The sequence below is a fragment of the Mercenaria mercenaria genome, chromosome 4 (genome assembly GCF_021730395.1).
Source record: "Mercenaria mercenaria strain notata chromosome 4, MADL_Memer_1, whole genome shotgun sequence".
NCBI lineage: Eukaryota > Metazoa > Mollusca > Bivalvia > Venerida > Veneridae > Mercenaria > Mercenaria mercenaria.
Genome location: NC_069364.1, coordinates 59303027 through 59314916, shown reverse-complemented (window position 1 = coordinate 59314916; position 11890 = coordinate 59303027). Strand labels below are relative to the sequence as shown.

The 11890-nt window shown below is 35.7% G+C and overlaps 1 protein-coding gene across 1 annotated transcript; it reads right to left on the bottom strand.

Moving 5' to 3' along the window:
* Nucleotides 1-263: 263 nt before the first annotated feature.
* LOC123552906 (uncharacterized) lies at nucleotides 264-8251 on the bottom strand. Its single transcript, XM_053541405.1, has 5 exons — nucleotides 8097-8251; nucleotides 6938-6975; nucleotides 6234-6427; nucleotides 5223-5333; nucleotides 264-3331 (listed from the first exon to the last, which is right to left on the bottom strand). Exons 1-5 carry the CDS (start codon nucleotides 8126-8128, stop codon nucleotides 2306-2308), a joined length of 1401 nt encoding a protein of 466 aa, XP_053397380.1. The 5' UTR covers nucleotides 8129-8251; the 3' UTR covers nucleotides 264-2305.
* Between the last annotated feature and the right edge of the window lie 3639 nt (nucleotides 8252-11890).

Genomic DNA, 11890 nt, shown 5'->3' with positions numbered 1-11890 from the left:
AGAAATGCCTAAAAAAAGTATTGAGCCACTGTGACCTCTGCCTTTAACCTTCACAGCGCAATCCTGACACTTGAAATAACCAGTTTCATCATGCTCAACATTTTAATAAAGATTAACTGGAATCCCTCGATTTGTTAATAAGTTGTAGCAAAGCCACAAAACTATTTTGGACAGACTGACAAACCAACTGACAACTCCTTGGGCAGACAGACTATCAAACAGACAGTTTAATTACTTCATGCCATAAAACACAAGGAATATAATTCAGGTGTTTTAACTATTTAATTCAAACATATAAATATACTGTCTTATAATTTTCTTCCATAAATTCAAACCATACACAGTAAAAACATTTCAAGAACAAGCAACTTTCTGTTACCATCACTAAAAACAATCATGTGACAGCAAAACAAAAAGTTCTTTGTTTCCAATTCAGATAATAACTTCATTTAATGAAATCCATGTAAGTCTGCAATGCATGGAAAAACTCGGTACTTCTTTCATAACAATTAACATTTGACTTCCTTAATATGTGGCCACATGATTTCATGTTTATATTTTCAATGAATCATGTTAAAAAGGAAACTATTAAGAATTTTACAATAGACTTTGATTCAAACATATTAACGCAAAACATTAACGCAAACAAGAGGGCCAAGATGGCCCTAGGTCGCTCACCTGAGAAACACACTATAACAGTGTAAACATGTTTAACCTAGTGACTTCATGGAAACAAATATTTTGGCCATTTTCATTACCATTGGACTAAAAATGTGGTCTCTTGAGTATAAACAAGTATTTTCTTAGATATGACCTAGTGACCCAATTTTTGACCCCAGATGACCCATATTCGAACTTGACCTAGATTTTAGGCAATCATTGACAAAATTTCATGAAGATCGATTGAAAAATACTGCCTCTATCGCATACACAAGGTTTTTCTTTGATTTGACCTAGTGAACTACTTTTTGACCTCAGATGACCCATATTCAAACTCAACCTAGATTTCATCAAGGCAATCATTCTGACCAAATTTCATGAAGATCGATTGAAAAATACAGCCTCTATCGCATACAGAAGTTTTTTCTTTGATTTGACCTAGTGACCTAGTTTTTGATCTCAGATGACTCATTTTCAAACTTGACCTAGATTTAATCAAGGCAATCATTCCGACCAAATTTCATGAAGATCAATTAAAAAATACAGCCTTTATCGCATACACAATGTTTTTCTTTGATTTGACCTAGTGACCTAGTTTTTGACGCCAGATGACCCCTTTTTCGAACTTGGCCTAGATTTTATCAAGGTAATCATTCTGACCAAAATTCATGAAGATCGATTGAAAAATACAGCCTCTATCGCATACACAAGTTTTTTCTTTGATTTGACCTACTGACCCAGATGACCCATTTTCAAACTTTGCCTAGATTTTATCAAGGTAATCATTCTGACCAAAATTCATGAAGATCAATCAAAAAATACAGCCTCTATCGCATACACAAGGTTTTTCTTTGATTTGACCTAGTGACCTAGTTTTTGACCCCAGAAGACCAATTTTCGAACTCGGCCTAGATTTTATCAAGGTTATCATTCTGACCAAATTTCATGAAGATCAGTTGAAAAATACAGCCTCTATCGCATACACAAGCTAAATGTTGACAGACGCCAGACATCGAGCAATCACAAAAACACACCTGAGCATTGCTCAGGTGAGCTAAAAATAACAAAATTGCCGATATTGTGAAATTACCATTTTAAGCACATATATACATCTATAACCAAAGTATTAAGCATAACTGTGCTTTTTCTTCTCTTGACATTACAGAAATATTTTTAGAATAATTAAATAAATAATTACATCATTTCTGTATCACAGAAAATTCATAAAAACAGAATACATTATATAGTAGACACATTTCATACTTACTAAGTAAATCTCTAGATACATGGTTAAAACTGAAAAGAATATGTCCTCTTTATGATATACAAATCGTACCCATCTTCCAGGCATCTAAAATTATGCTTATATGTTTTTTGTTATGGTAAGAACATGTGGGAACTTATCTTGTGTGCAGAAATTAGGGGAAACAAACAATTAAAAACCAAGAGATTCTTGAAGCTTGAAAAATCACATAGACAAAACATGATAACCCAACAAATTCTTAAAATTACAATGTGAACTAGCACAAAGATGAATAAACAAAAGTTTGCCTTATTATTAACAATCACAATTTACATACTGAATCTGGCACAAAATGAAAATTAGTATACATCTCAGTAACCTCCCTTTGCATCCGTTCCTATCTCAGTATATTCCCTTTGCATCAGGTACCTCTAAGCCTGCAAGATGATCTTTATCATGAATTGTTACACAAGTCAATGATGGTTTGAAAGTATCTTCATCCAAAGTGATTGTAAACTTAGATATGCTACAATTTGGACAAACTTTAAGTGCATGTCCCTTCACGCCAGGTACACTGCAACCCAAAGTATCAACGAAATATTTCATCGTCTCTTTGATAAAACCACCATGACTAACTACTAGTATATCTGCTAATGTTGTTGGCAGTGCATCAATGTCGTCGAAACTGCTATTTCTTCCTGAGCTAATGCTAGATATACTTGAGAGACGGTGTGTAGAGGGCGACAGCGAAATGTTCGGACAGAGACAAGAGTCTGTACTACTTATCAAGTCCTTTGCAACACGTTTCTTTGGACTTGGTGATTGAAATGTACGCCGGTGATAAAGCGGTTCAGTCTGGATTTCACAATCGATACTTTGCACAGTATGTGTAATATTTTCAGGTAATGTACTGTCAGATTCTGTACCAGTTTGATTGAACGAAGATGACGATGATAATGACGAGTCATCTGTCTCTGAATTACTTAAACCATCTGATTTGGAACTGCCATTTGATTTGAGATCACTGCCACTTAAATTAGAGTCTTCCGAACTACTTGGGAAACATTCACGATATTGATAATCTTCAATAACTTTTGCTGTAAACTCTGAGCTTTCACTAGCTTGCATAGATGCGAAATCACTGTGTTTGCAAAAATTCTCGTTGAAATTATTCTCATTTTCATCATCATCATCAAAGTCAGATGTCCAATTTATCTCATTTATGAAATTTTGAACATTTCCAGAGCCACAAAATGACTGACTTCGGCCATTTATTTGTAGACGTTTGCTATGCCGACTGTTTCTCCCTAGACTGCCTCCATGACGACGCTTTATTTTTGCCGGTGTATACATCAAGTCATTGCATTCCGACAAACTCATGCAAATCTTACATAGATCTTTGAAAAACAACTGTGCTCTCTCTTGCACCTGTAGGTAAGTAAAATATATCATATCAAAAATTAAACCCTAGCAACATGGTCATGGCCCAATTTACTGGTACTTATTTCAACACGGTTACAATATTCAATACACTCCTACTTTACTGTCACTATCAAATAAAACAAGAGCTGTCTCCATAGGATGACATATGCCCCCGATGGCACTTTGAATGAGTAGTTATGGCCGATGTTAGAGTTTAGGACCTTTGACCTACGGAGCTGGGTCTTGCGCACGACACGTCGTCTTATTGTGCCACACATTCATGCGTAGTTATTTTAAAATCCATGCATGAATGACAAAGATATGGACCGGACACGCCCATCAATGCACTATCATGAAAAATGACCTTTAACGTCTAAGTGTGACCTTGACCTTTGAGCTACGGACCTGGGTCTTGCGCGCGACACGTCATCTTACTGTGGTACACATTCATGCCAAGTTATTTGAAAATCCATCCATGGTTGACAAAGATATGGACCGGACACGCCCATCAATGCACTATCCTTTAATGTCTAAGTGTGACCTTGACCTTTGAGCTACGGACCTGGGTCTTGCGCGCGACACGTTGTCTTACTGTGGTACACATTCATGCCAAGTTATTTGAAAATCCATCCATCCATGACAAAGATATGGACCGGACACGCCCATCAATGCACTATCCTTTAATGTCTAAGTGTGACCTTGACCTTTGAGCTACAGACCTGGGTCTTGCGTGCGACACGTCGTCTTACTGTGGTACACATTCATGCCAAGTTATTTGAAAATCCATCCATCGATGACAAAGATATGGACCGGACACGAAAATTGCGGACAGACTGACAGACTGACAGACGGTTCAAAAACTATAAGCCTCCCTTCAGGGGCATAAAAATGCCCAATCAAACCAAGTTATCAGAGAACACCTTAAATCATCTAACTTACTAATGTAAAAGTTCCAAAAAAAAATTAAAACATGTTGTCCTTCACAAATGTTAACACAGCATCCAAATTACTTTTCAAGCACTTTTAATACGAAAAAAGAAACAACAAAAGAGTTATATTTTATAGTCGCAAAACTGCCAGAAGTGAAAAAATCATCAATTCTAAATTAAGTAATTTTGGACGTTCCCATCATCATCTAGTAGCTCAATGAGTAAAGTAGTTTTTACTTCAGTGGCTTGCTTAGTTCTTGCAAAAGGTCTGCAAACACATTTTAGAGATCAACTTTAACTCTGTAGAGCACTTGCCGAAGGGCAACTTCAACTATATTTTTATCTGCCTGAACCCAATTTTTGTTTGCCCAAATGCAATGGTTATGTGATGAGATATTGCAATGCAGTATAGCAACAAAAACAGTAGTAAAGTGTTTCTTTCATATTATTATATACATATAGAACGGCAACTGAAGAATTTTTGCCTGCCTGCCACTCCACATTTACCTGCCCCGAACAACAGGACAGGCCTTGCTTTCATTGTAATTATGCTATGTCAGTCTCACTCCAACTGCCTTAGATTTTTTTTCTTCTCTTTTTCAGCTGTGAGTAATTTTGATATGGAGTAAGCAAAGGCAAGTGTGATTTTCTAAGGCACGCCAAGTGTGTTACAACAATTCAGCTGTAAATCTACATGTTCATAGCCATTTACATATATATGAAACTGCTGTGCAAATCAGTTAAGGATACTGACATAATATCCCAATTTTTAACCAAACAGAAGTTAACTGCAATCATTGATGTTCAACAGGCATATTGTTTGAAGACGTTTTGCAACTAATAATCCATAATTATGCTTCTTTTTAAAAAACTTAGTTACACTTACTGGACCTTACTGAATGTAAACTTTAAAATTCATGTTCTTACTTGTATGAATACATCAAACTGCACATTAAAACACTGCCTACCTGTGCAACAGATTCTGCTCCAGGAGGAGTGTAGTCAGTGTAACGTCTCTTTGCTTTCTTAGCAGACAAAAGTAACTCCTTAGAGGTCTTGCCCTCAGCTGATCCAAACCTCTGAAAAAAAAATTATATAATAAATGTTTCAGTTTTGAGAATGTTGATCTTTATCTTCTGGTTACACCTTGGTCAAAGCTTAATAAGTATAAATGCCTAGGAACCACTGGGCAATAAGCTAGCAATAAAAAGTATATATTAGAAAAACCCCTTTGTACGTAGTATATTAAAAGCTTTTGAATTATAAACATGAAACTAGATGGCTATGGGCAATATGTTGAGCCCGCCAGCTGTCAAAAGAACTAACATATATGATACTATTTGACCGTGACAGAATGCAAACATTTGTGCCAAAGTATTTAAGAATCTCTCAATCCATGGCTGAGTTACAGCCCGGACAAGCAAAACACCACCGAGTTTTGACCCTTGTCCTCAAAGTATGACCTTGACCTTTAAGCTACCAATCTGGTTCTTGCATGCAACACATTGTGTCATTGAGGCAAACATATGTGCCAAGTTATTTAAAAATCCCTTGATCTATGGATAAGTTACAGCCCAGACAAACTCGTATGCATGCACGCACGCACATACCGAACCGCCACTGTGACAACTATGTCAAGCTCACCACCAGCAGGCCCAACAAAAAAGTATCTCCATATGTAATTTTGTTTTTAAGTCCCACAGGCACATTTTAGATCATATGGCAACTAAACAATTTTTATGGTGAGCAAAGATACCCAAGTCACAAGTGCCCCAATTGGCATTAATTCTGGCACAGATGGACACCTGGGAAGAACCACAGACCTACCAAATGCCAACTGGATGTCTTACACATATTAAAGAATTCTACATAAAGCAAGTGGTGAGGGGTAAATGATTTAAAATCAGAAACCTTCACCACCCTGCCACAGAGACCCCATTTCAGGTACTTGGATATGAAAACATCATAAAGAGTTATACCCTTTCACGAAGCCTTCTATCTAGCGTTATGTCACATCTACAAACTCTGTTACAATCAGAGATTGCTTTGGCTGTCTCATGTGCTCTGGAGAGATCACTCGAGAATATGTGTGTAAATCTTTCATTCTGAAGCCGCTCTGCAACCAGCTGTGCCTGTTTCTCTCCCAGAGAAGACAATGGTATGTCACTTTGTCCTACAAAAAGACATCATGTTTGAAACGAAAACAGAACATTTTTCAATTTCAAATAAACTAAAATATGCAGACTTGCTCATATTGCTAGCACTTATATATGTTAAGGACCTATGAAATGTTAGGATGAGAAACAAGAAATTCAAGAAATAGCTAACTAAACAACCAATGGAACAACAGTGTTCTTTGAAACTAAGATTGTGTTTTGAGACACTGCAATACTTTTCTGTGCTGCAGTAAATTTATTGTTTATTAAAATGGAAACTATTACAAAATAATCATGTATATAATAACTGGTGCAGTCCATGGAGAAAAGATGGTAGTATTACTATCAGCTCTCTCTCTCTCTCTCTCTCTCTCTCTCTCTCTCTCTCTCTCTCTTAAAAGTGAATGACAGATCTGCACTTTATTTTCATTAAAACAGCTTATTTTTCATGTGTCCCTAGACTTTGTGAGATCACTGTATATAGAACCAATATATGTACTTTTATCATGAATTAAAATGATGGATACCTTGAATTATGTTCCTTCTGTTATATAATGTTTCTCCACTGCAAGACAAAAAAACACTTTTTAATAACAGAAAACATCCAATCATACATTCCTAGTTTGACAGGTTAAGTGCTTAATCTTGTGCTAGATAGTTGATGAGGTGATCATTTGACCCAAGTTTCATGATTATCCTTCAAGGGGTTTAGGAGATACAGAGCGGACACACAATGGAAGGCTAAAACTTTTGACCTTCAGTTGTGACCTTGACCTTGAACCGACATGGCTGACTCATGGGTTCTGCACATCATCTTGATGAGGTGATCATTTGACCCAAGTTTCATGAAAATCCTTCAAGGGGTTTAGGAGATATGTAGCGGACACGAAAGTGTTACGGACAGATGGAAGGATGGACGGAAAGATGGACAGAAGGATACCATTCCTATAAAAAAGTGAATTTCAACAGTTTTATGCATAGAAATAAAATTCCGGTTCCCTAGCCTATGCACGGTACTCTGACTAGAGAACCGGTTCCGGGTGAATAAGTTTGCTGTCTAGGGAATCGATTCTGGTTCTCTAGCCACTGCCATATAGTATAGTAACAAAAAACAAAGTCCCATAACTCTGCAAAAAAATTCTGAAAGAACCTAACATGCATCATGCACAATTACTGTTGTTACTGACCACTTTTGTGAAGTTTTATTAAATTGTGTCAAGGGGATGAGGAGAGTTGGTGCACACAAGATTGTGTCTACGGACAGACAGACAACCTAAAACCAGTATACCACACCCCCTCTTACAACTTTGTTGTCCAGGGGTACAATAAGACTCATACCCACGATAAAACAGTAATGGTTATAATTCAACTCACATGGGTCGCCCGTTGGCCTGACTGGCATTGTAAATTCATAAGACTCAAAAATTAATGTTAAAAAAAAAAAAATGTAAAAAAAAATGGAAGACAGAGACAACAAAAATAATTGTAAGTTGTCAGAAATGAACTGTTAGTTAACAGAGGATAGACAACAGAAAATTCTACATGATTTAAGAGGTGGAAAGTAAGAATACTAAGACACGAGATATATACTGCCAAAAGAAAATTGTATGCTTGGTCTCACGTCGGCCCAGGCAGCGTTTGTGTCGTCGAATGTACACATTACAAATTTGATTTAATGTTACTTACTGTCTAACAAACGTCAGCGAAAATAGCACCATTGTTTCTCGATTGCTCCTGCAACGAATCAGCAGAGTAAATGAATAGAAATAACATTCATTAGGGTTCCCCTGTTGTTTTCGCCCCCAGCCGCCGACATTTTGTTTGTAGACAGACTGTCCGTACCAGTAACGAATGATCTGATTGGATGACCGAATTCCCTTTAGCCAATCAAATTGTAAATATCTTTCTCAACACACCTCATTGACCCTAATAACCTCCAACAAAGGAGAGTGTCCAGACATCATTGTCGCGCGCAGACACCTATTACGTAATATGTCTGGCTCGCGCGTGTGACAGTCTAAACACTTTATCGATTTGAATCAAAAGCTAGAGGCAGGTCGATAATAATGTCTCCAAATTGGCAGACATTTTAATTAGCAAGTGAATGTATGACAACTTACTACGTGTTTAATTGAATTTTATCTACATAGGAGATGACACCTAGGCAAAGAGCTATAAAAATAAATATTTTATACTTCTTTGACCTAGGCTACAGTACACAAATAGCTCTGCTACACTTCTTTGACATCACACATTTTAGGTAATCAAGCAGCAGCATATCTCAGACCATAAGAAATATCATTTCAAAGTTTTTTTTTCTTTTTAAAGGTTAAATTATCTATATTTATCTTTAGATATATTTTTATATCTGCTTTTTAAACTTTATTTTGATAAGTCCGCATGCAGGCGTGTAAGAAAAATAAATCTTAATTCATGGAATCCAGGGTTGAAAAATCTCGCAGTTATTTATTTTAAGTCTGGTTCTTTAATTATACAAGAACTGTAAAGAGATAAGGTAGAGTACAGGCCCGTACCTTTAAAAATAGCTAGACACATCTAGGGTGTGCTGAACAATCATTTTTGTGAGGGTTCCATTCCATCTTACTTTCCTGCATTTTAGACATAAATATAGAAATTCAATGTTATAATTATAAGGTGAAAAGGTACAATATTAAACATGGTGTCAGTTCATCCTACTGTCTCTCTCCGACATCGTACTGTCGCGCTTCACCATGACAGTGTCACCATCGTATTTCATTTATCTTATAGCACTTTTAGGTAAGGTAGTACTGTAAAACTTTTGTCAAGTTTAATTGTTTTCGAAATAGTTATCTGGGCTCACGAAGGGATCTCGAAAATAATGATCAAATATACTTTCAAAATTCAAACCACTATTTTCTAGAGACCTTTAGAATAATAATTTATCTTTAATTCTTGCAAAATAAAAATTCAAAATACATCATATAGTAACTTTACACTGAGCATGGTAATTTAGTATAAAAAGACAAAAAAAAAAGAAGAGGGAATGATCGTAAATTTCAAAATCCAGTTGGTGAACAAGCTGACTTTAAGATACGGGATGGGCCGGGATTGAATTGTTGGCCGATATAATTGACAGCATCTACACATTTAACTTTCAACCTTTATTTCAATACTTAATAGGTTCATATATACATAATGAACAGCAAAGCGTCACAGTTAAAAACAAACATTTCAAGTCAAGGATATCAATAGCGGTTACATATTTGTATATTTAGTGCAGCAATATATCAGGTAGTCTGGCTGCTGACTAGATAATCTTTTTCTTTCTTTCTTTCTTTCTTTTTTTTTTTTTTTTTTTAAATAATTTCACTTTTGTATTATCAAAGAAAAGAGACATAATTATTCAAAATTTTAATAGCCTTAGTAGAGTTATCTCCTTTGAACTAAATATACGTGTCTGACCACAGACTATGTACATAACATAAGTTTATTAGTAAATCGTATGCGTCCATTGAGATATTTGCAATGTAATGTTAAAGTTTTACTCATAGCTTATATTATACTATTAAGCACTGAGAATAGTTGAGCGCGCTGTCAACTGACAGCTCTTGTTTCGTAATGAGCCTGCGAGCCCATGCTATTGCAAAATTAGTACAACATGTAGGATGCAATAACAAAATGATGTTTCCTCTGAAATTTCGGACGAAATCACCATTACTATAAGTTCCAGAATGCTTACACTACATTGTACAGAAGGTAAATTAATAATTATATACATGTATGCGTAACATAATTATACGTTTTACCTTGCAAATAATGCAATGTCACAAAGATACGAGGCTGAGACTATCTCACCGAATCTTGGAAAAATGATACTTAAGCCTGTTGAAATACTTGAAGCATGAAACTTTTATAGGTAACAAAAAGATTTAGAGCTTAAACATGTTCTAGACAAAAAGTCATGCATCTTTAAAGCAGGAGTTTCGTGATCTATGTTCTAAGTACGTTCTACCGTGTACCTTGAAAGTTGCAGGGGTTCCAAGTTGCAAAAGGATTCCTTTATGTATCCCCCTTCCATTAGGTCATCTGTTTCTATTGGCAAAGGTTTGATACGGCGAAACAATATCCCTTTGGTGAGACCTATCCGCTTTAATAAGCAAGCGCGCTACCATTGCGCCACCGAGGCTCACAAAAGTGGTAAGTATTTATCAACAAATATTTTAGCTGATATGCAATAATGTTTGTAACGACATAAAAAAATCAAATATACACAACTTGCTCGGGAGGAAAAACAATTAGAATGAGTGACCAGTAAAAATGTGATTAGCGTCAAATCGGTGATAGCACATGATGTGAATCCTCTTCGGGTAGTGTTTATCAAATGCCATATCTAGAGAGGCAAAGAAACAAATCTTCTCCGTAAAATAGGCTATATAAAGGCCCAAAATCGATGACGAACCAGCATATAAAATATATATCCAAATGTTTCTATTTTCGTTAATGTTTTATTTCTAAAGGATGATCTTAATTTCTATCAAGAAAACATGACCAGAATCATTTCAGATGACTAATTAATTATCCTCTAGCCTAGATATCGGTTCTCTCTATTTCTATAGTAACCTTAAAACGACTTAGGTATATCTTCTATTATTGCAATACTTCTCCTTAAGTACAATAATGATACTTCAAATGAAAACCCTTTTAAGGTAGTTCTGCACGTTTGATAAACCGGAAGTGATGGCGTAACGTCATTTATCCGGAAAACGTAGAATAAAGCCTGGATGCGGCTTACGGAAATGAAAATAATTTTATGATTTAATCAAAAACTGTGAGTAAATTTATTACAATGACACTGCTGCTGTATTTCTAAAGCCGAAATATGATATTAAAACATATGACACGCTAAAAAATAAAAAATAATTTCTTACAATTAGCATGAAATGTCCGGTTCACTTTAATCATGGTAAAATAGTTCATAAATAAGCACACGGACCTATATATTTCATTTCACCAAATTATAGGACATGTGTTTATTTACAACTGTGAGAAGTTTTATCAAAATCTACATTGTAGAAAAATTTCTATTCGCGGAAATGTTATGAAAGTTATGATTTTCCCATAGACTCCCATTATGAAATATTGCGTGAGGTCCAAAATTTTTGAATCAGTCCAGCAAAAAATCAAGCACACGATCCTATCTTTTTTATTTGCTGAATTTTCTAGGTGTATTCTGAAGTTTTGAAAAATCAGAGTTTAATCAAATTCTACATTGTAGAAAAATTTTTGATCCAAACGTGCAGAACTACCTTAAATTTCATTTTTCAATAGATGTACGTTTATTTCTTAGCGGGGCCTCCAAGTTATACTTCTGTTGTGTCAGCTGTAGATGGGGCAGCAGCAGCAGCAGAAACAACAACACCAACAACAAATATAAGTAATAGAAACACGACAGTGACTTGAATTGATATAGAGTGTATTAGTAATAGGTTAGGTGGGGG

Excerpts from the sequence above, each read along its gene's own strand:
- LOC123552906 (XM_053541405.1), bottom strand. The coding sequence starts at position 8,128 with ATGGTGCTATTTTCGCTGACGTTTGTTAGACA. Across the intron at positions 6,976-8,096 it reads TCGCTGACGTTTGTTAGACA|TGGAGAAACATTATATAACA; the intron begins GTAAGTAACATT and ends TTTGTCTTGCAG. Across the intron at positions 5,334-6,233 it reads ATAGAAGGCTTCGTGAAAGG|AGGTTTGGATCAGCTGAGGG; the intron begins GTATAACTCTTT and ends TTTTTTTTTCAG.